Here is a 22,835-nt window from a genome sequence, read left to right as displayed (position 1 = left end):
TAGATGGATAGATAGCTAGACAGTTATCTAGCTAGCTATTGGATGAATAGATAGATAGACAGGCAGCTAGCTATTGGATTGGATTTGCCTTTATTAGTCTCACAGTGGAGAAATTTACATTTCACAGCAGCAAAGTGATGAAAGGAATGAAAGTAGAAAAACAAAATATAGGAGCTGCTGGAAAGGCAGCCACTCTCGGGGCGCCGTCTTGAAGTCAAAAGAATGATGGATAGATGGCTAAATAGATGGACAGATACGTACTGTAGATGGACAGATAGACAGCTAGCTAGCTATCAGATGGATAAATGCATAAATAGATGGATGATAGATACATACTGTAGATCAGGGGTGCCAGTCATTTTTTGCCGTGGGCCACGTTATAGTTATGGTTTCCTCTCAAAGGCCATTATAAATTTGGGGAAGCCATGAGAATGTTTAATCCCCTCCACATATTACATGTAGTGTGCACAACAAATTAATGAATAACTAGTTTTCAAATCTGAAGTCAAGAATGATGACTGTTATTGTGGTTTACATCCAAAAATATGACATTTTGGTTCGGGTTTTAGCAAGCATCATGAAATTTCACAAGTTCGATTTGCTTTTGCGGGCCGAAAAAAATATGTGGTGGGCCAGATTTGGCCCCCGGTCCTTGACTTTGACACCTGTGCTGAAGATGGACAGATACGTACTGTAGATGGATGGATAGATAGCTAGACAGCTAGGTAGCTAGCTATCGGATGGATAGATGGGTGGATGGATAGATAGACAGCTAGCTCGCTCGCTATCGGATAGATAGATTGATGGATAGATAGGCGGATGGGTGGATGGAGAGATGGATAAATGGATGGATGTATAGATATGAAACCGGGCCATTATCACCATGACGATATGTTTTGGGATGTTGAGATGCCCTATTTATTTATTTTTGTAATTTTTTTCAACCGCCCGCGCATAATTTACACATAGGGAGAATCAAAGTGCTACGTTATGCTGATGGGTGTGTTTTTGGTACGTGGGAGGAAATGAGAGAGCACATCCGTGCAAACAGGTGCAAGGTTCAATTCTGACTTTCATGTTTGGATGTTTGGAGATTTGAAGGTGGGAAGAGAATCGATGTTACGAATGTTGGGAGGAAGTGCGTTCCAGAGTTTGGGGGCAGAGCATCTGAAAGCTCTGTCCCCCATCGTGCTGAGACGGGCAGGGGGCACGCAGAGGTGGAGGAAGCCTTGGTGCACACCAGAAGATACAGGAGAGGACTGTGAAGTGAAGGAGTTCATTTGGATGAACTGAGAGCGGCCAGAGAGATAATAGTGGAAGCAGCGTGTCGGTGATCCCTGTGGAGGAAAGTCTGTCAAGGAGGATGGGGTGAGAAATTGTGTCAAAAGCTGCGGTGAGGTCAAGAAGGACGAGGATGGAGAGTCAACCGGCGTCAGCTGCCAAAAGAAGATCGTTTGTGACTTTTAAGAGAGCTGATTCTTTCTGTACTGTGGTGGGGGTGGAAACCAGATTGGAATGGTTCGTAGAGATAGTTCTGGGGGAGGTGAGAGGGAGGCTGGCAGGAAACAACTTTATTTATGAACTTGTATCACCGTTTATCGTACTTATGTGAGTTTCTTCCATTTTGTTGGAATGCTAAGAAAGTCTGAAGGCATCGGTGGAGCAAATGGTGTGTTCCGTGACTGTTTATTCCACGTGCCTGACACTACAAATATTTATCCACCTGTCGAGAGTGAAATGACGCCCGCGTCAGTCTAGTGAAAGCTGAGCTCAACGCCACCAAATATGACGGAAGATTGATTTTTAATATACTTGATTTGTCAGTCCACCATTTGAGGAAAGCGCACGGCTGAGCAATACTTTCCTTAAACGAACCTCCCCCCCCACCTCCTGCACAGCTGGATTTTTAGCTGCCTGAGGAAAGCGGACAAGAACAAAGACAACAAGTTGAGCGTGTCAGAGGTCAAGAACTTCCTTCGTCTCATCAACATCGACGTGGATGACGGCTACGCGGACATGCTCTTCGAGGTTGTACCTTATTTTCAAGTTGTTTGACCAGAATTTTAAATCAAAATAAAATACTTTTCGATACCTTATTTTTTTTCTCCCTTGTGTGTTCCACTAGTCTGTAAAAAAATGGATGATTGACAGCTAGCATGTCATTAAACCAAACATACTGTCATGTTACCCGTAATAGAAATGCGACAAATCCAAATCCGGATACCTGTTTGGGGAGGAGATCAAAGATTTCTACGACCTGCTGACCTACCGGGAAGAAATTGACGTGATCTATCGAGAATACGCCCGGTCAAGCGGCGGCGTCATGAGTTGCAAAAACTTGGTGGAGTTCCTGGTGAATGAACAGCGAGAGATGATAACACTGGCTGAAGCGCACAAGATTATTGACAAGTTTGAGCCGGATGAAAAAGGTGACGCATGAGTCGTTTCATTCGCGCCTTTTGGCAGTTTAGTCTTCTCTGAAGCTAGCGTGCAATCGAAAGGAAGCATTTATCCTTTGGCAATATATGCGAATTGCTGTTCTTCTTTTTTGCAGCCAAGGAGGAGAAGGTGCTAACGAAGGACGGTTTCCTCATATATCTCCATCACCCTGATGCCTTGATTCTCAATCCGAAGCACAGAGACGTGTACCAGGACATGAGCCAGCCGCTCAACCACTACTTTATCTCCTCCTCACACAACACGTACCTCATGGAGGATCAACTCAAAGGACCAAGTAGTACGGAGGCCTACATCAGGTGAACGCATTTTACGGGTTTGTGCATTGGCGTTATCTGATTTAAGACAAACACAAAAAACAAATTATCGCTCGGTTATAATGAGCACCGTATTTTCCGGTGTATAAGGTGCACCCAAAAGCCGTGTTTTTTTTTTCAAAAGATGACCCTGCGCCCTGTACGCCGGTGTGCCTTATATTTGAAGCAATATTGAGCCACCACAGGTTTGGCAACTACTATCAGCAGCCACCGCCTCCGTTTCCCCCTGTAGAAGAAGTTGCGCGTGACTCCAGGCTCGACTGTAGCGCCTTATAATGTGGTGTGCCTGATTTGGAAAATGTTTAGATATTATATTTGGAAAACCATTTTCATTCATTGAAGGTGCGCCTTAGACTCCCGTGCGCCTTATATTTGGAAAAAGTTTGAAATACACCATTCATTGAGGGTGCGCCTTATATACCGAAAAATATGGTACGTTTGGAATGCTAATGCGTATCGTGCTATGTGCAGGCTTGTGTATTTTCCGGAGTATAAGGTGCACCTTTCAATGAATGACATTTTAAAACATTCTCCATATATATAAGGCGGACCGGATTATAAGGCACACCTTCAATGAATGAGATATTTCAAAAGCTTATTCCTTGTAAGGTGCACCTTCAATGAATGACAGATTTAAAAACTTTTCATATACAGTATATAAGTCACACTGGATTTGAAGGTGCATGGTCAGCTTCTGAGAAGTTAGGTGAGTCTTATAGTGCAGAAAATCTGGTACCGTGATCCATCGCTACTTCGCAGTGTTCACTAATCGCGGCTTCAGCGCATCGCAATTTTTTTTTCAGGGGAAAAAACTTTTTATATATATATTTATTTTTATTAATGGCATGCAAATGTGCAAACAAAGTAAAAGAAACAACACTGCAAACAAAGCAGAATACAATCAAACACATTGGCTTTGACTCTATTCTCAAAAAAAAAAAACAGAGAATGCCAACAACTATTGATAACAATGTTCTCTCTGAGAAGGACTCCTTCAGTAGAAAAATATGCTACAGCGCAGCGGATTCAGGACGAATAGGCGCAGTAGCAAAATATTGTTTTACAACACCGTTCTTTAAACTATTAAAAAAGAGGTTTTCTTTTTTTGTTTCATTCTACAGTATGTACAGTTTTGCATTGTAAAATAAAAATAAAATAAAAAAAAGGTTGACTACATTGTACTTTGCGGATTTCACCGATCGCGGGCTATTTTTAGAACGTATCTCCCGTGATAAACGAGGGTTGACTGTACTTTGTTACTGCAGGAATAAAATGTGGTGCTATGATGGTTTAATTTATACACATTTGCATTTTGTAACTAAAACTCAAAATTGCAATTTCCAACCGCTGGTGTAAGACAACATTTTAAAGAGGAAGAAAAATACATAAGCATGCATCATATCGCAAGAATCGATACCCAGGTGCAATGCAGAATGCAGTTCTGAATGGCATTTTTTTGTTCAATTCGACTCCGGTTTTTTAATGAAATAGTTTTGCACATTTACAGTATACATCTCAGTCTGCTGACGTTTTTATTTTACTCTGCTTAGAATATCTTGTTTTTCTACCCTTTCACCCCCTCGCCCACGCCATCCCCTTTCAAATTGCAGCTATGGACTGCAAATTTCCCCATTGTGGGACAAAAAAAGGTTTTCTGATTATATGCAAGGTACAAAATATTCGAAACGTGATCCAGTTGCTCTCAACTAACATTGGTCAAAGTTGCGCTTTTCGGTAACATGAGCTTTTTGTCGCTTGCAGTTTGTCATGAGATCTCTAAGCGAGCGATGGCTCTTTCAGGGCTCTGCTGAAGGGCTGCCGCTGCGTGGAGTTGGACTGCTGGGACGGCTCGGACGACGAACCGGTCATCTACCACGGCTACACGCTAACCTCCAAGATCTTGTTCAAAGACGTCGTTAAAGCCATCAAGGAGTTTGCTTTTCAGGTGTGCTAGTTGGATCTTCTCAGATGATGAGAAGGTTTCTTCAGCCGTCATCTGTACAAAAGTGAAGGTTTCGGACGTTTCGCCTCCTATCCAAGAGGCTTCGTCAGCGAACTAAAGTCTGACTGGTCGTATCGGCCCCATTTATATATCCCTAATGTCCAGACCTGGTGGCGCCGGACACAGCTATGATAGGTCCCTACTCTCAGGTTGGGGGGGGCGCGGGACCCCCCCCTGTGGCCCCACTGATTGTTCCTACATTCCTGACTAACGATTGGCCTATTACCCCCACTCCCCCCGGTATCGTTGCCACTTTTGTACAGATGACGGCTGAAGAAACCTTCTCATCGATGGACCACTCCTGTACGACTGAGAGCTTACACAGACGTATCTTCTCAGACGGTTTCAGATAAGTGACTCTTATGTACTTACCTGCTGCAGGCATCGGACTACCCGGTGATCCTCTCCCTGGAGAACCACTGCAGCGTGGAGCAGCAGGAAGTCATGGCCCGCCACATGAGATCCATCTTGGGCAGCGCGCTGGTCACGTCTCCCCTCGGGGACGGCATCCCCGCAAACTTCCCATCCCCCGAGGTGAATTTCCCATCGCCGCTCCTCAGTCTCCAACTTTAAAAATCATGCTGCCCTTGAAAGTACGACCATGTCGTTGTCCAGGAGCTGAAGGGAAAGTTCCTGATCAAAGCCAAGAGTTTAAACAAACTCCAGGTCACCTTTGCTCCCGACGCGGCGGCTGTCGATGAGTCTGAAGTAACAGAGGAAGAAGAATCAAATGATGAGGATGAAGTGGAGGAGGAAAACGTACGTAGGGAAAGAAAAAAAATTGTGTCAACATCTGCAAGGTTTTCAATGATTCCTTAGCTACTTTGACTTTGGAATTGACCACAGAAAAAAAGGAAATTGAAGCTGTCGAAAGAGCTGTCCGACTTGGTGATCTACTGTAAGAGCGTCCACTTCAACGGCTTCGCGGATGCCAAGAAAAACCTGAGCTTTAATGAAATGTCGTCGTTTAAGGAAAAAAAGGCTGTCGTGCTTGCCGAAGAGTCAGGTGAGGAAGTCTTGAAGGGGGCCGCAACTTAGATAATGCCGTTGATCAAACATTTCTTCTTCTGTGGTGTCCAGTGACGATGTTATCATCGTTAAAAGTGGCCATTTTTTGGTCATTTTTGTCTTTATAATCTGGTCCTCCTTCTATATGGATAATGTTATAAAATATGTCATTCATTGAAAGGTGCGCCTTATATTCCGGAAATTACGGTAACTAAACTATCAATGCTAGCCTGCACATAACACGACACATTAGCATTCTAAATTTACCGTATTTTCTGGTGTATAATGCGCACTGGCGCTTTATAATCTGGTCCGCCTTATATATGGAAAATGTTTTAAAATATCATTCATTGAAACTTATACTCCAGAAAATACGGTAACTAATCAGTTGCTAGCCTAGCGTGTATCATAGCTTGATACACATTAGCATTCAAAACACACTGTATTTTAAAACGTTTTCCAAATATAAGGCGCACCGGACTATAAGGCGCACCTTCAATGAAAAAAGTTTTCAAAATATAATATATTTGTTTGTAAAAGTTCTATAAGGCGCCACAGTAGAGGCTGGGGTTACGCATTGCTTCTTCTACGGGGGGAAAATGGAGTCAGTGGCTTCCGACAGTAGTTGCGAGAACTGTTACGGCTTAATATGACTTCGCATATAAGGCGCAGGGTCATTTTATGAAGTAAATTAAGACTTATGGGTGCACCAAAACAAATAAAAAAAATACTTGCCAGTAAAATGAAGAGCAGCGATGTATATGTGCTGCTTAAAACGACATTGCGACGCCGACGTGATCCCATTTCGTTTTGGAAGCGCTCGTGCAACCTAATCTGAGAGAAGGAAAAAAAAATTCTGTCATTCTTTGTTCCACGCAGCAAACGCCTACATCAATCATAATGTGGACAAGCTGAGCCGCGTCTATCCAGCTGGTTCCAGGACCGACTCCTCCAACTACAACCCGGTACCGCTGTGGAACGCCGGCTGCCAAATCGGTACAATTCGGCAGAACGCCACATGACCAACATTTTCGCCCGTGTTTGAGAACATGCCATCTCAACGTGTGTTTCAGTGGCCCTGAATTTTCAGACGACTTGCGAAGATATGGATTTAAACCAAGGGAAGTTTCTCGTGAACGGGAAAAGCGGCTACATCCTGAAACCGGCCTACATGAGAAAAGCGGTTGCAGATTTTGACCCCATCACCCTGACACGAGGAGAGTGGCTGAAGCACAAGACGCTCCATGTCATGGTATTGGTTTTTTTTCATTCCAACGGGAGAGAAGGATACATGGTCTGACGTGAAACGTTTTCCGGTCACCAGGTTATATCCGCTCAGCAGCTCCCAAAAGTCAACAGGAAGAAATCGTCCATTGTTGACCCGCTGGTTAAGGTGGAGGTTTATGGGGTGCCGGCTGACATGGCTGTGAAAGAGACACGGGCTGTTGACAACAACGGTAATGCACATCATGTATGGGACGTCATCATCCCAAATGAACTGGTGAAATGGTTTTTTTTTATTTTTAGGTTTCAACCCAGAATGGAATGAAAACTTCCAGTTTGACGTCTACGTACCAGAGCTTGCCTTAGTACGTTTCCTCATCCAGGACTACGATTCCACGTCCGGAAACGAATTTGTTGCGCAGTACACACTTCCGCTCAACAGTTTAAAGATGGGTAAGTTCACATTCATGTTTTTTCCCTCTTCCTCAGCCACCTGACTTTGACTCTTATATGTTCACATACAGGATACAGACATGTGCCTCTGCTCGATAAAACTGGTTACGTTGTCCACGCAGCGGCCCTCTTTGTTCACATCATGGTCGTTGATGCTGAATAAAAATCCGCCATCCGGTATGTTTGTGAATTTACAAGAGACAGCCATGACTTTTTTTAAAGTGCGCATTTCTTTGTCAATCAACTTTATTCTGGTTGATTGAGCAGATAGATACCATGTTATTTTCACGGAGTCAATACTACAAGTTAGACATCCATTTAGGAGATTAGAGCCTTTATGGAAATATTATGCAAATATGCAAGCGAATGATGAAACTGTGCAGGGACTTGTTTTCCTTGATTACCACTACATGGGATTCAAAAGCCAGTATCACTATACAGGTACTAGCATTTCAAAGTAAACCGTACTCTGTCATGGATACATTGTCATGTATAATTCGTTTTCCCTGGATCTTTTTTTTTTTCATCATGAATGCCTGTCTACTGAAGTATTTATCGATGCAAGTCACTTTTTGGGGGTCCATTAAAACATTCACATCACATCGATGGGGAGCTATTTTTGTCTTCACGTTATCGGGCATGATTTATTCGGAGACTAACAGGTGACCACCAGGTGGCGGAAAAACATTTACAAAATCAGAATGCAAATTGCTTGTGGAATTGTCGAGACCTAAACCGGGTATAAGTTGAATTGTTCAAGAAAGGTTAAAGACGAATTTGGGAGATACTGTAGATAGAAAACAAAAGGAGCATGTGATGCTTGGGTCAGCTGGAAAAAAAGGCCGAGTCGTTTGGATTAGGGATCGACCGGTATTCAAAATATGCGTTATCTGTGAATTTGATTAAAACCTTTAATTTGAATAAAGCCTTTAAAGGCAGATGGATCCCCCTTTGTGTGTAATAAGGGAGTGACATTTTCCATACATAATGCAAATGTCTTTACAATCCATGATTTTCGTCAGCTTCAGTGATGAAAAGCGTTTGAGAGTTGAGCAGGCTGTCATATTTTCAAAGCACTGCATTGACTTTGCCTAATATGGGCAAGGAGGATCAGTGCCGGAAGAGGGCTAACATTAGCATTAGCGTCTCGCGTCTTATCTCAAACATCGAAGCGTTTCAGAATGGGCGCCGGGTACTGTCTGGACTTATTTGCTTTCAAGTTTGATCGCTGCTGTAATCGCGACTGTCATCCTATATTCATGTATTCACATATTTATAGTAAAGCAGAACCACGTCACGTCAGATTTTGTCAAAATAACGCGGGGGCCACCCAGTGTAGAAATGGAGACATTACAATTCATCACCCAAGTGTTCTATCACTAGTCTGAATGAGTGGTGTCATTGTACCTTATACAAATACACTTCCGAAGATCTCCACTGTACATTAATTTTAGTTGACTTGAATGTGGCATGGGGGAGAGGAGGGAACGTATAAGACAGCTCCCAAGGGATCCTGAAAGAAAAACACAACATGATTGCTTCTGGATTTTGCAAACCGAAGAGATCTGTGCAGTAATTCTTTTTTGAGCAAAATGTAGCGTAAGAAGAAATACTATATACTACAGCATAATTGATAAAGTAAATAGAAATCAATCCAAGTTGCATCGTTGATGTAACTGGGAAGTGGGTAGTTTGGAGAGAACCTGTTGTTTTTAACGAAGACATTTAGAGTACAAAGGAAAGTATGTTTTTTTTTTCCACAGTATTCACTGCGCGGCATATTTAAGATGGCAAATGGCTTTTTCTACGAGGTACATTATGATCTTCTTTTCCTTTCGGCTTTTCCCTTCAAGGGGTCGCCACAGCGAGCAGACTTTAATTCTCAGTTGCCTCGTCTCAAAAATAAATGGCACGATCACTATTTTGCGTGTATTTAAATGTGAATAATGGCCTTCTTGAATATAAAGAAGATCAAATTACAATATTACATAGTGAACAGTCATTTCTTCAATCTTCTCTTGACATCAACATTCAGACAAGAGAAACTTATCTCAATGAAGCCTTTTATTATGGAAAGAAATGAGATGCAAAAAGATGCTCAGGGTGCCAGTACACACACATACCCAAATAAGAACCAAAAAGTGTTAAAGCAGTGAGAATTCGACAACCCCATACAGATATACACTAAACAAAGAACATGAGCACAGTGAACTCAAGTGTTTTTGGACTTTGGTGTTAAAATCCATTAACCCACTGATGAATATTTTAAGTGAGGTGATGCCCAAAAGAAAAATAATCTGCATGCGCACGCACACACGTCCCCTGAATAGGAAAGGAAAAAACTTGACTGAGAAGTCTCCATCACTGGCAAGTATGTTAAAAAAAATGCTGTGAGGGAATTTTGAAAATAATGCAAATTTTTTTAACCAAATACTGACAATAAAAACTAGAAAAATAGCATCATGATACAAACTTTTTTTTTTCCCCGGAGCAAGTATATCATCCGCAGTTTGAGAAGAGTCTTGTACAAAAATGACATTTCACTGAAACCAGGGTGAACAAATTGCTCACACCCATCACATACATGTTGCGAAAGGAGCAGACCTTTACCTTGAAAATGTGGACGTTTTGATGCCATGACCCATAAAATGAGTAATAGGGGTAAATGTCATTTTCCGTGTGGGTCGTATAAAAGATGACGCCACAGAGGTCTCATTTTTCAGAATAGTGATACACCTGATGTAAAATAGACAAATGGTTGATGACGTCTGTAATAGTTTGGAAACTTTTTTGTTGTTGTTGTTTTTAAATTCTAGTAATTTGAGGTACAACCACAAGGTCATACGAAAAGTCGCTCACGGCACTGTGACAACCAAACGTGAACTTGAGTGTTAGGAAATTCTCCACACGCAAGCCCAGCAATCAGGACGATGCTTTACGCCCCAAAGATGCTCCTTTCCCAACTAAAAAAGATTATTGCCGCGGCCGCAAATGTTGCGGCGTGCGCGGCTCCTCTCAAACAGGCACTGAGGTGAAGAACAGTTCAAAAAAAGTCTCTCTGAAGGTAAATGCCACACACGTGTACAAACACGCACACCTCCTCTGGTGATGCACCTCACTGTATGTAACTTGACCAAGGAAGAAAAAGGTGTGGATGAGTCCAGGCTTGACTATATGCTAGGAGATGCGAATCTCGTTGTACGGGCAGAGGGCAAGAAACATGGCATTGTCCCCAACTGTACAATTGTGGAGGAAAGAGGGAATGAGGAACAAAAAAACACACGGCGCCACGGATGAAGCTGCACCAACGTGGAAAATACAAACGTGGGCTTCAACACTGACAACATAAAACACGAACTAAGTGTAGAATATTAAACGTATATGGATTAATTCAAAAGCTATGAAATTAATAAACCCTATTATGCAATATTACCTATCACAGAAACACTATTTTAAAAGAAGCCCATTTAAAAATAGTCGATAGTTTGGCAACAAAAACAAAGGGAGCAACCCAAAAAATAATAAATGGCACATTTTAGTTTGAAGATTAAAACCACAACAAAAAAAAGAACTTGCAGTTGGGGGAAATCAGGTTGATAGGAAAAATGTCGCTTTAGGTAATATCATGAAAAGAAAGACAAATGTATGATGGCACAGGAATTTAAAAAACACCACAGAGACATCTGATGATTGAAAATTTCACGAAAATAGGTGATATAAAGATACTTGAATGTCCACTCGAAAGCAAAATGTGTGGAAAACAAACGGAGGGCTGAGAAAATATGTCGAAAAAAGCTCCCCGTAGTAACAATACTCACACAAGGCACTTGATTCACAGTAAGAAAAGAGTCAGCGTCCTTCCCACAATTTGCCTGCATAGCAACAACACAAGGACAAAATCTTTTCCCACCTTTGTGCGCTTCCACGTTACAAGTTTCAGACCAAAATGTTTTTTGTTTTGTTGTATTTTTTTTCTTTTGGTTTCAAGCACTTCACCATCGAGTAAAACTTTGTTGGTTTGAAAATAAAGACCAGAGTTCTTTTCTCATAGCATTTTTTTTTGTCCCCAGTGATCTTCACGCAAGTATTTTTGTTGTTGGGTGAATTAAGTGCTTTTTTTTCTCATATGAGACGGCACTCCGAATGCAGCCAGTCTAAGAGACTATTGTGGCGGGATCCCGCGGCACCTCAGTTGTGAGATGTATACGATAGAGAAAGTTGGGTTGTGGGGTTTTGGGGACAGGGGGGCATAGGTCAAAAAAGGAGGATGACGAGTGCAGATGCTACCTGCCTCTCAGATTCTGGAGTACCCCGTAAACCTCCTCTTCCTTGCTAAGTCCCTCAAAGACAGGCAGCAGGTCCAGCAGCTCCGTGTCATTCATGTCGTCAAACCAAGATTGGACCGGCACCTAGGGACGCAATTGTTGTGGTTACAAATGTTCCAACATCAGGTCACATCTGAAATAACGACCATTGTCTCAGGCTAACCACAAACAAATTTGGGCAAAGCTTGTCACGTGTGCTACGCTCGGAAACACCGTCAACTGTTATCTTTGACACGGTAACCGAGGACGAACACCTGGCACATTCATGATATTCGGTGACAGATAAGATGCTCTGCGATATATGTTAAGATGTGATAAGATGTGATGCGATACGGTACGATACGATAAAATACGACAAGATATGATACGTTAAGACACAACGCGGTATCATACGACATGATAAGACATCATAAGACAAGATGCGTTATGATAAGACACGCCATGATACGATAAGACACGACACAGTATGATAGGACACGATGAGACATGATATGACATGATATGACATGATAAGTTATGATAAGACAACACAATAAGATATGATAAGACAAGACACGACACGATAAGACACAATAGGATACGATAAGACACGACACAGTATGATACGACACGGTAAGACATGATAAGTCACGATAAATTATGTCACAATATGATAAGATACCATAAGACACGGTATGATATGACACAATAAGACATAAGACAAGATGAGTTATGATAAGACATGACACAATACGATAAGATACATCATGATGTCAAAAGAAATGTTAAATAATTTTGTGTTTTCTGGATTTTGGAATGGGAGAAAGGTGCGCATTTCTCCCCATCCAAAACAGTAGAGTTGGGCGACCACTAATTGACTCTGAGAAGGTGATTGCAACCACCTGGGAATGGCCAATTGCCGCAGGGACCTGATTGGCCAGAAGCTCAGGTGAAGCACCTTTAAAACAAGACTGAACCAGTCACTTCGGGGAGGGAAGAAGACGGAGAAAGGACAGCCTGTAGAGCAGTGTTACCTGTGGTCAGCCGAAAACTGATATCCACCGCGACTTCAAAGAAAGAAAACTCACAATACCCTTCCAGCATCTGGCTGAATCATCTTTCCGCCTGCTTGCTGTCTCGCCGCACAACAACATGATAGGACACGATACGACATAAGTTATGATAAGACACAACACGATAAGATACGATAAGACAGCATAATTGACACGGTAAGACAAGATACGATAAGACACGACATGGTATGATACGACACATAAGACACGATAACTTATGATAAGATGCGACAAAATATGACAGGATACGACATAAGATACAATTAAAATATATGATAACCTCCATTAGTCTCACAATGTTTTGGTCTTTAGCAGAAAACTAAATTACAAGTGTGAACAAGGCCCAAGATGTTTTATACCTTAATATGGTAGAAGTATCTTTTTTTTTTTAAATCACAACGTGTCATCTAGTGCAGCGACTTTTATTTTTTGATGCACGCCACTTCATTGGTCTCGGCTGGCAAACCAGCATGTTGCTGCTACTTGTCTGATATATTTTTCTGGGGGCGTGGTTACAGCCACAAATTACCGTTTGCAGATGTATTTTTAACTCCTATTTTTTGGGAGAAGGGGGGAGTCGGACGCATTAAGTCACAGCGAGGGTGGGGCGGGAAGCAACTCACAGCATTTTCTGGGTGAAAAATGTAGGAGGCGGGCGAGTTGTCAACAATGATGACGTTGCTGAGCTCTCGCCCCAGCCGGCTTAGGTCCTTCACGTAGTTGCCCCTGTGGAACACGCAGGACTCTCTGAAGAGTCGAGCCCGAAACACGCCCCACTGGTCCAGCAGGTCTGCCACGGGGTCGGCGTACTGGCCAAGGCATATAAAAACAAACATGCTGTCACGGTGTGCTCGGAAGACAAATATTAACCATGTCCTGAAGCCGACTCATTTCAAACAAATAAGTAAAACAGCTTCACAAAGCAGTGTGCTTGATTGAAAGTCTACACACACACAAAATAGCCGCAGGATACAAGGCAGACTTTGTCTACGTCTTCACAGGAGAGGGTTCACGACATCTGTAATAGTCTGGAAAACATCTAGAGTTTCACATTTGTTCCCCCTCTCCCGCCCCCACCCCCCTCTTTCCACATATCACTTACCGACGTATAACTGGCAAACAGACAGAAAAGCAAGATAATTGCAAAAAAAGGTTGAGAGGGCAAAAAGAAAATGAGCATCGCAAAGAAACGGCAAGGCAGGTGGTTGGTTGGTTGCGGCTTGGTCTTAACGCACCTTTGCAAGACTGGCTGTGAAGAGCACACATTCAAACAACTCGCCCATCTTTTGAAGGAACTCGTCCACGTGTGGTCGCTTCAGCACGTACACCTGCACGAAGGCGAGAGGTTAGTCTGAGATAAGGAACGTGGCGCTTGCGCAACCACTAAGAAGTCCAAGTTTTTTGTTTTTGTTCTTTTGTGTTGTCACTTTGAGTTGTTGTGCGTCATGTGGCACAAATATGGATTGTTTTTCAGCATTTTTGGCCACTACATTTACAGGAGACTGCTGAGCGGTTGCGCCTTTTCGGCAGCACGAATATATGCCAGCTCTGTTTTTGATTTTGTGCAGTTCTTTATATGATATTTTTTGTGCAGGCGTACATTTCAGTCTCCTGACATTTTCTTTTGTGCATGGAATACTTTGTTTTATCTTTGAACCCTGACCCCTTTCAATTTTGCTGCTGTAGATTGCTAATTTCCCCATTGTGGGACTATTAAATGCTTTCTGATTCTGTCTGTGATTTGGGAGGAATGTCGGTGCCATTTGTCTGTCATCGCCGGACAGCTCAGGGGCAATTGTGCTTTTTTGCGCCTGTAATGGACAGCATTTTCACAGCCCCGCTGTGTTCAGCGGAAAGATTGCTGCTGTTGGACAGTCTGCGGCGGGATGGAGGCATGGACTGAGGAGCCCCCGATGAGAAGAAAGGAGCATCAGCGCAGAGCACAGATGTGGACGTGGAACTGTCGCGGCTTGGAATTGAAGCAGATTTTCGTGGGACATGAGACAATTTCTTTTCGTCAAATGATGCTCCACAGCTTTGTGTTTGCTTTCAACATTTAGCTTGTAGCAGACTTGAATAAAGTGCTTAAGATTGAACGACTGTGTCTTTTGTGTTGTGTCACATTATTTGTTATTTTGTTTTTTTGTTGTTTGACTTGACAAGATGGCGCCACGACAGTGGCTGCCTTTACAGCGGCTCCTGTATTTTGTTTTTCTACTTCATCCTTTCCTCTTCCTTTCATAACTTTGCAGCTGTGAAATGTAAATTTCTCCACTGCGAGACGAATAAAGGCTAATCCAGTCCAGTCCACTTGAGCGCTTTTTGGAGAGCTTCCGAGATCACCCATCCCGCTGTCATTCACCGTTGCGGCGTCAAACGGCTGCTTTTTGAATTGAAAGCTGCCACCTAACACAAGTAATCATGAATAGGCCAACCAGGATAAACAGCCTATCCTTGATTACTTGAATCAGATAACAACCACTTCTTGGAGTTCTTCTACTGGCTGCGCAAAACGTACTCTTGTCTTAAATCAAAGATAGTTGATTGTCGCCATTTTAGAAACTGTTTAAAAATCAAAAGCGGGTGTATCTCCGGGAGCGGATTACCTGATGAACTGTGCCATCGATCTCCACTGGAACAATAAAATCCGCATTGCTGATTGGCTGTGGAGAAGAGAAAAATAACGCTTACGTGATGTAAGCGCAAAAAGGATTTCGAAAAGTAACGTAACGGCGACGACCGGTTGTGCATCAACAATGTCGTCGTCCCCCTGCGCGGCGTTACCTTAAATGAGCTGTGGACGAGAGTTTCATCCAAGTCGATCACGACACACTTTTTACCGTAGTCGGAAATTTTCATCTCTGGTAGAAGGTATTTGGCCGGCGGCTGCGTGAAAGACAAGACGGACAGGATACAAATAATTCACAGAGATATCGGCGGGAGATGTGAGCCACCCAGAGAGACGAGCAGATGCAAAACCAGCACAATAAATAGAACTTGGATCAATTATTTAACGTGCACCCCATTGAGCAGAAATGCCATGAGCCTCATTTGTGTTGATTCTCGAACAGACATGTTCAAAGTCCAGTCGGGGGGCCAAATGTGGCACGTGGTCAATTTTCATCCGGCCCGCAGCCTCCGCCATAAAATCAATAACGTCTGGCCCGCATGAAGGACTCTCTGTGTCTTTGTGTTGTCATATTATTTGTTATTTATTTTTTTGTTCTTTTGACTTTTATTTATGTAGACATTAGTAAGAAATATTGTGCTAAGCCAATTCTCTTTGTCTTTTCTGTAATACCGTACAATAGCGATCTGCCTTGCTGGCTAGCTATTAGCTTTCTATCTATTTGTCCTACAATTGTATCCAAGTTACACCCAGGTTGAGTGAACGCTGGCAGGTGTGGCTGCCGCTGCTCACCCACAGAAAAACTTATCCTGTGACTGTAAAGTGACCTTGAGTTTTGAAAGGCGCTTAAAAATGAAATGTATTATTATTATTATAATTATGATAATACATTGGGCAGTAGCACTGTTTAAATTAATTGCTGTTATATGTAAAGAACATTCAAGAACATTTTTCACACAACAAATTTGCGCCCCCTTTGCCAAAGGTTTGGACACCCCGGCTCTAACATGTCTGAAATCGGTCTGGCACACAGCAAGCACACACAGGAGACGTTATCGAACCTAATTTTTCAGACATCTTTGAGGAGGTAGATCCACGTTTAGGTCAATTGAGATTTTCTAAGTATTTACCGTATTTTCCAGTGTATAAGGTGCACCCCCAATGATTGGTGTATTTTCAAACTTTTTCCATATGTAAGACGCACCAGACTATAAGGAGCACCTTCAATGAATGAAAAGGGGTTTCCAAATATAATATAGAAATGTTTCCCATATATAAGGTATACCACATTATAAGGTGCTACAGTAGAAGCTGAGGTTACACCTACTACTCCTTCTACAAGGGGGGAAATGGAGTCGTGGCTGCTGACAGTAGTTGCCAGACCTGTTGCAGCTCAATATTACTTCACATATAAGGTGGACCTGCGTATAAGGCGCAGAGTCATCTTTCGAAGAAAAAAAAACGAAGCCTATTGGGTGCGCCTTATACACCGGAAAATACGATACGGAAAAAAAAAAAAAAGATCACAGGGGCCATGCACTCTAAAAGAGAGCCGCTAATCTTGGATCAAGAGATTGTTTGGAGGTTTTGAGTTTGAAGCAGCTGCTCGTGCGCACATGCACCAATAAGAGTACCATCATGCCAAAATAGCATGCTTGATGGCTCTTAAAGCGATTAACCACAATAACAAGGCACAAATGGATTCCCTTCAAACACCTGGATCGACCACAGCAATTTTGGCGTAGCAGTAAAGCCGAGGTTGTCCAAGGAGCATCGCGCAGCCCACACAGGCCCAACGCGCCGACCCACGCACGAGCACATGCTAAGAAAAAACGGATCATACATACACTAGGGACAGGGACGACCTCAACCTTGTCACACTCCAACACGTGTACAAAAAAAGGGGATGTGGGGAAAGGGGACGAAAAAAAAAGAGTGAACAATGAAGAAAAAACAGAAATACGGTCACACGTACAATGAAAAAATAAATCAATATTCAGTAACAGACATGGGGGGTGTTGATAGATACAAGGAGCCGGCGGCTAAAAAGCTTACCTTCGGTGGCGATCCGTTCTCCTCGATGGGAGGGGGGGCCAGGTGGGCTGAGTTGCTATTGGTTGTGGGCGGTTCCGCATTGTAATTACGAAAGCAGCAGAAGAAGGTGCTGAAGATGCTCCTGCTTCTTTGCTTCTTGAGGCTGCCGTTGGTCTGGGATGCTGTCACAAAAGAGCGTAAAGAGGTTGTTGAGTGAAGAAAAATGGAAAAGATAACATCCAGAAACAAATAGTGCTGCTTTGACAAAAAGGGGAAGAACAGTTGGCTGCAATAACCGCCAGAGTTCAGCTCTCTTGAATTATTTTAATGTACATTTTATAGCATGTGTCCAATTTAAAGCTATGGGCTGGGTCGGATCCAGACAGCCACCTCATTTTTTGGGCATCCTTGAAAGAAAAGAAAGTGTGTCGGCTTTATGATTTTTGCTAAATTACTGTATTTTCTGGTGTATCTGCACATTCAATGAATGAAAAAAAGTTTTACAACTATTATATAGAAATATATAAAAGTTTTCCAAATATGAGGCATACCACATTAGTGACTGGAAAGTGTCCTTGAGTGTTTTGAAAGACGCTTATAAATCAAATGTATTATTATAAGTCGCTATAGGAGAGGCTGGGGTCACGCACTACTTCTTCTACAAGGGGAAATGGAGTAGGTGGCTGCTGACAGTAGTTGCGAGACCTGTTGTGGCTCAATATTACTTCATATATAAGGCGCACCTGCATATAAGGCGCAGGGTCATCTTTTCAAGAAAATCAGAGCTTTTGGGTGCACCTTTTAGACCAGAAACGATTTATTGTAAAAGAAACATCAATTATTTATACTTTATTGAAAAATAAAAATCTAAATAGCTGCCTTTTTTAAAAGATGGCAACCAAAAGGGGCTCTAGATTACATTTCATTAACCTTTACAATACAATACATATTGATTTATATACTGCTTTAACCACAGCATTAGCTTTATTAGTCTCCCAGTGGACAAATTCACAATTCACAGGAGTTAAGTTATGAAAGGAAAGGAAAAAGAAGAAATACAAGAACAAAATATAGGAGCAGCTGTAAAGACAGCCACTTTTGCGGCGCCATCTTGAAGTCAAAATAAAATAATATGACAACACCAAAGACACAAAGAGTTATTCAATACGGCATGCTTTAAAAGACAGTGTTGACTATGATCTAAACAAGAATCTCAGAACAAGAACTGTTCAGAAGTAACATTTGGCTGCTCACTGAAAAAGAAAATTAAAAAAACAACTATAAGTTGAATGCAGTTCAACACTTTGGCAACAAGAGAAATGTAATTACTCCCACACAGCCAGCTGTAGAACGACATTGTAATCACACAGCCTTCTTGTCGAGTTTGCCACTTGTCTGAGCAACACTATAAATCTTCAAACGTCAGTCGCATTAACAAAATACTTCACGGAGAGGCCGGATCAAAATGTTTTTTTCTCTACATTTTTTAAAACAACAGTGTCTTTGTCAGTTGACAGCAAAAAATGCCTCCTCATTCAAATTGAAATGTATGTTTTGTTGGCAACAATTGAAACATGGAATACGTCAGTTCCATTTCAATTACAGTAAAGTCTCGTTATATCGATATTCTCGGGAGTCCGAAAAAATATCGATATAACCGGGACTATCGATATATCCGACCCTGCGCGCATGTAATTTTCTCCTTGCGTTCATAGAAATAGTATCATAATAAGCAGTACTATCGATATAACCGATATCGATATAACGAGACTTTACTGTATTTATACGAAATTTTGAATTGGGAAAAAAAACACTGAAAGTTGAGCAAGGAAAACATTGGAGAGGGAAGAAAAAAAGGGTAAATCAACCGTAGACTATTTTCACAATCCTCCCACGATCTCGTTACGGTGAAGGAGATGTACGCTTATAATCTGTATCATGAGAGTGAAGGCATGATGTAAGTGTCATTCCATGTCACAGACACACTTGGAGCCTCGTGAACCACGACGAGAGTGGAGTCACAACTTGAAATAGCCCACCCTCCTCCAATTTCATCCTCGCTTCAACATTATAACTAAGACAAAAAAAGACCCCCTCAAAAAAAAAGGGATCTCGGTGAACGGCAACTTCAATCGACACCGTTTGCTGTCAATGCAAAACCAAGAGAAATGTTTTTAAGGAAATGTCACCGTATTTACGCACATACTCAGTAGCTAAGCTTGGACCGGAGGTCAGAGTTTTGCACTCGCCGACGGGCCAGGGAGTCTATCTTTAGGCTGCTGTTGAGCAACTACAGTAATGTAGTGAGTAACTACAGCCGCGTGTTATATAACATTCAGTAGCTGAGCGGGGGTGCTGGGATTTTTTTTCCCGAGACATACCGGAGCCTGTTCAATAGAAGGAGCGGGTCTACCTGTCAAATGTCGAAAAGAACAACAATCAGCTGGGAAATTGAATCACAAAAAATTGTACTGTATTTTCTGGAATATTAGGCATACTTTCAACGAATGACATTTTAAAACATTTTCCATACATAAGGGCACCTTCAATGGATGACATATTTTTAAACATTTTCCACACATAAGGCAGCGCATTATGAGGCGCGTGGTCAGCTTTTGAAAAAAAAAAATACAATTCTTTTCGGTGCGCCTTATATTGCAGAAAATACGGTACGTTTCCATTTCCAAGTAAATAATCACTCCGACGACTTTGAAGACTGCAAAGATAAAGAAATAATATTCAAAGCCTTTGCCTTTGCAATGAATTGAACACTGCTCAGATATCTTTCTCAGTTAGCTCAAGGTATTGAGTCCCTTAAGACTATTTTACACAAAAAAAGGCAACATTTCTCTCTGTTTCAAAGGTAAACAAAAAGAACAAACAGACAAATATATTTTTATTGCTGCAAACATTCAGGGACCAAAAGAATAAAAATAGGCATTTTATTCTGTATTTATTTAGGGGGTTTTAATTCATCAAGCCATTAACCCGCGAGCAAACTTTAGTTACACCAAATTTCAAGGTGAGCCTAAAAATACCCACATCACTCGGCACCAACCACAAATATACAAAGATAATTTGCTACATTTTTTCCTTCAGAGGAGACTACCTTGTGTTTAGGTTAAAAAAGGGGTGAAAAAAGAAAAGAAAGAAAAAGAGAGTCCTCACATTACAGCTGAAGTTAAAAAAGGAAGGCTGAGCTTTAACATTGATACGTGACCTCTGGTTATGAGTGACTTGGAAACTGTGCCAGTTGGCCTAAGGAAGAGGCACAAATCAATTCTGAGTTTGACCTCAACTATGAGTCATACGTCAGACTGAAAACACAGATGAAACTTCAGATGAAATTCAAAACAGTTCAGAAAAGAGGAAGTTAATTATATAATTTTGTAAGTCATACGATAGTTGATTATTTTGTGTGTGTGTGTAAAGTTATGCCAATGATTTTACTACAAGTACTGTCCTCATGGTTAAGATTATTCTATTTTTTTTAATCTGGGGTCACAAATTGTCATAAACTACCATGCACGCATAGAAAACATGACGATGGCATATCACTTCTAATGTTGGCTGCTGTACAGTTTAACAAATGTTTTCAATATGCGACAAAAAAGTATCTAAACATCCCGAGGTGCTATGATTTCCTAACATCGTTTTCCACAGGCCCAAGTGAACACAAGCGGTTTAGAGAACATCTGGATGACCAAGACCAGTCTATATAAATTTTGGTTTTCTGATTCCACACTTTGGTTCTGTCAAATACTTTGTTTTCTCTTCTGTTTAATCAACAATTCTGTATCCCCGTTTACAAGTGAAAACAGAAATGACTTAGCCAAACCTTCCGTCCATTTTCGCACACTTATCCTCGTTAATTGTGCTTCAGCATTCCAATATAAAATGCAGGGCAAATAAGATAAAATGGGGTGACATAGATAGCAGGATATTTATTTGGTGTCAAAGCAATTTTTCGCGAGCGGTGTGGATTTCCAGCGTTCCCAACCCACATTTCAAAAGGGGCAAATGTGATCAACAAGAAGTATCAAATACTCTTGTATACCAATGCTTGTGACTTATGCAGTGAAGATATGTCGGACTTTCTTTGAAACAACCAGCACGTGAAATGGTTTGATAAACCTGTTGCTGAAAGAGTTTGTGTGCAAATACAAGTTGTGTTTGCAAGCGAATTCGTGTTCACGTACATTCGAGCGCAACTCGCTGCGCCAACACTCGAAGTAGATAGCGAAGCTAGCTACCGTTACGTCCATTCGCTCACCCGGGGTTCTTACCTTTTTCCTGGTTGAGGGATATTATTTCTTCTTCCTTCGGGTTGGAAACTTGGGTTATTATAGACATGTGGTCCATCGAGCCGGTTGGTTATTCCGCTTTCGACTCTCGTAATATTAGCCCGTTTGCTAGGGCAGGTAAGCTAGCTGGTTCAGCCGAGGGAGCCCACAAAAGACACACAAGCGTCCGAAGGGAAGCGTTGTTGTAGCCCGGTTAGCCAGTCAGTCAGTTCGGTGCTCAGTAAAAGCCTCCTGAAGACAGTCATCTATAACTCAGTGCAAAACGACATTGTTTTGACGGATAACCCCGACAGTGCGAGTTGGCTTAAAAGTAAAACAAAACGACGTTGAAAGCAACCGCTAGCTAAAGTTAACAACGAGCTCTGCTCGGCTAGCCGTGAAGCTTCGATCACCCCCCACCCCCAAAACGATGCGCAAGCGTCCGCGTCCGTTGCGGGGTCCCAGAACACTTTGATGGCCGTGGAACGGTGACTATGTTCCCAACAACACACCGAGACCCTATAAAGTTAAGGAGCTAACACTTGTAGCCTGACGCGCTTAGCCCCTTCACCCCCCCACCGTGCAGCATTGAACCTATGCATGTACTGTATTCGGAGTTGGATCTGAAGTGTGGCTGCGCAGAATCGAGTGGGAGGGAACGCTTTGCATCTGTCACAGATGCTGTGAGCGACTTTTCCGAGCGGCTCGCACTAGCCGAACTACCTTACCGAAAGTTCCCGTTACAGTATTTTTGCATAAACAAATTTGAGGCCTCATTTCGACCTTATACGACATACATCACTTCCCAAAGTTGACGGGCAAAGTAAACTGTGGTCTCACGCGTAAATCACCCCAACAATGTTTGAAATGGACCCTGAAAACCGTCTCCCAGTTGATGTTTCCAGTGCGTTTGTAAAGCAGATGTGCGCGAAACCAGTTGGCGCACATTAACAGGACAGAGTGCGCCACATAGTGCCGAAAAGCTGAAATTGCCTGATTGTGAAAACATGAGCGACCATGCGTCACATCCTGTTTTTGACTGACACATTTT

The 22,835-nt window shown here is 42.1% G+C and overlaps 2 protein-coding genes across 16 annotated transcripts in view; one reads left to right on the top strand and one right to left on the bottom strand.

Annotated features, from left to right (window-relative positions):
- LOC148891619 (1-phosphatidylinositol 4,5-bisphosphate phosphodiesterase delta-1-like) overlaps positions 1 to 8,063 on the top strand; it is a 10,512-nt gene extending 2,449 nt beyond the window's left edge. For 5 of the 6 annotated variants that reach the window (XM_089008468.1, XM_089008470.1, XM_089008466.1 and 2 more), the window contains 12 exons: positions 1,899 to 2,028; positions 2,198 to 2,429; positions 2,555 to 2,756; positions 4,575 to 4,719; positions 5,158 to 5,310; positions 5,392 to 5,535; positions 5,623 to 5,782; positions 6,664 to 6,780; positions 6,858 to 7,036; positions 7,109 to 7,241; positions 7,312 to 7,461; positions 7,533 to 8,063. In XM_089008468.1, coding sequence (XP_088864594.1) covers positions 1,899 to 2,028; positions 2,198 to 2,429; positions 2,555 to 2,756; positions 4,575 to 4,719; positions 5,158 to 5,310; positions 5,392 to 5,535; positions 5,623 to 5,782; positions 6,664 to 6,780; positions 6,858 to 7,036; positions 7,109 to 7,241; positions 7,312 to 7,461; positions 7,533 to 7,624 — 1,837 coding nt within the window. In that variant the 3' untranslated portion in view covers positions 7,625 to 8,063. The remainder of the gene's footprint in view (positions 1 to 1,898; positions 2,029 to 2,197; positions 2,430 to 2,554; positions 2,757 to 4,574; positions 4,720 to 5,157; positions 5,311 to 5,391; positions 5,536 to 5,622; positions 5,783 to 6,663; positions 6,781 to 6,857; positions 7,037 to 7,108; positions 7,242 to 7,311; positions 7,462 to 7,532) is intronic. The other variant, XM_089008467.1, reaches the window with a different exon arrangement.
- On the bottom strand, positions 5,224 to 22,675 carry LOC148891618 (CTD small phosphatase-like protein). 10 transcript variants are annotated; one of them, XM_089008479.1, is made up of 12 exons: positions 21,788 to 22,672; positions 17,524 to 17,683; positions 17,315 to 17,351; positions 15,623 to 15,724; positions 15,445 to 15,501; positions 14,074 to 14,166; positions 13,462 to 13,647; positions 11,749 to 11,870; positions 8,869 to 8,974; positions 6,520 to 6,618; positions 5,448 to 5,479; positions 5,224 to 5,362 (listed from the first exon to the last, which is right to left on the bottom strand). In XM_089008479.1, exons 1-12 carry the CDS (start codon positions 21,861 to 21,863, stop codon positions 5,353 to 5,355), a joined length of 1,080 nt encoding a protein of 359 aa, XP_088864605.1. In that variant the 5' UTR covers positions 21,864 to 22,672; the 3' UTR covers positions 5,224 to 5,352. The 10 variants fall into 10 exon arrangements, 9 of the variants coding, with proteins under 9 accessions (XP_088864605.1, XP_088864603.1, XP_088864602.1 ...); XR_016116457.1 differs by having other exon boundaries at positions 5,250 to 5,362; positions 11,753 to 11,870; positions 21,788 to 22,668; XM_089008477.1 differs by having other exon boundaries at positions 5,318 to 5,357; positions 17,315 to 17,347; positions 17,523 to 17,683; positions 21,788 to 22,675.
- Between the last annotated feature and the right edge of the window lie 160 nt (positions 22,676 to 22,835).

The sequence above is a fragment of the Hippocampus bargibanti genome, linkage group LG11 (genome assembly GCF_051943395.1).
Source record: "Hippocampus bargibanti isolate YZ-2025 linkage group LG11, ASM5194339v1, whole genome shotgun sequence".
NCBI classification, from domain to species: domain Eukaryota; kingdom Metazoa; phylum Chordata; class Actinopteri; order Syngnathiformes; family Syngnathidae; genus Hippocampus; species Hippocampus bargibanti.
Note: the sequence above shows the minus strand (reverse complement) of the source record. Positions and strands in the feature narration are given on the sequence as shown.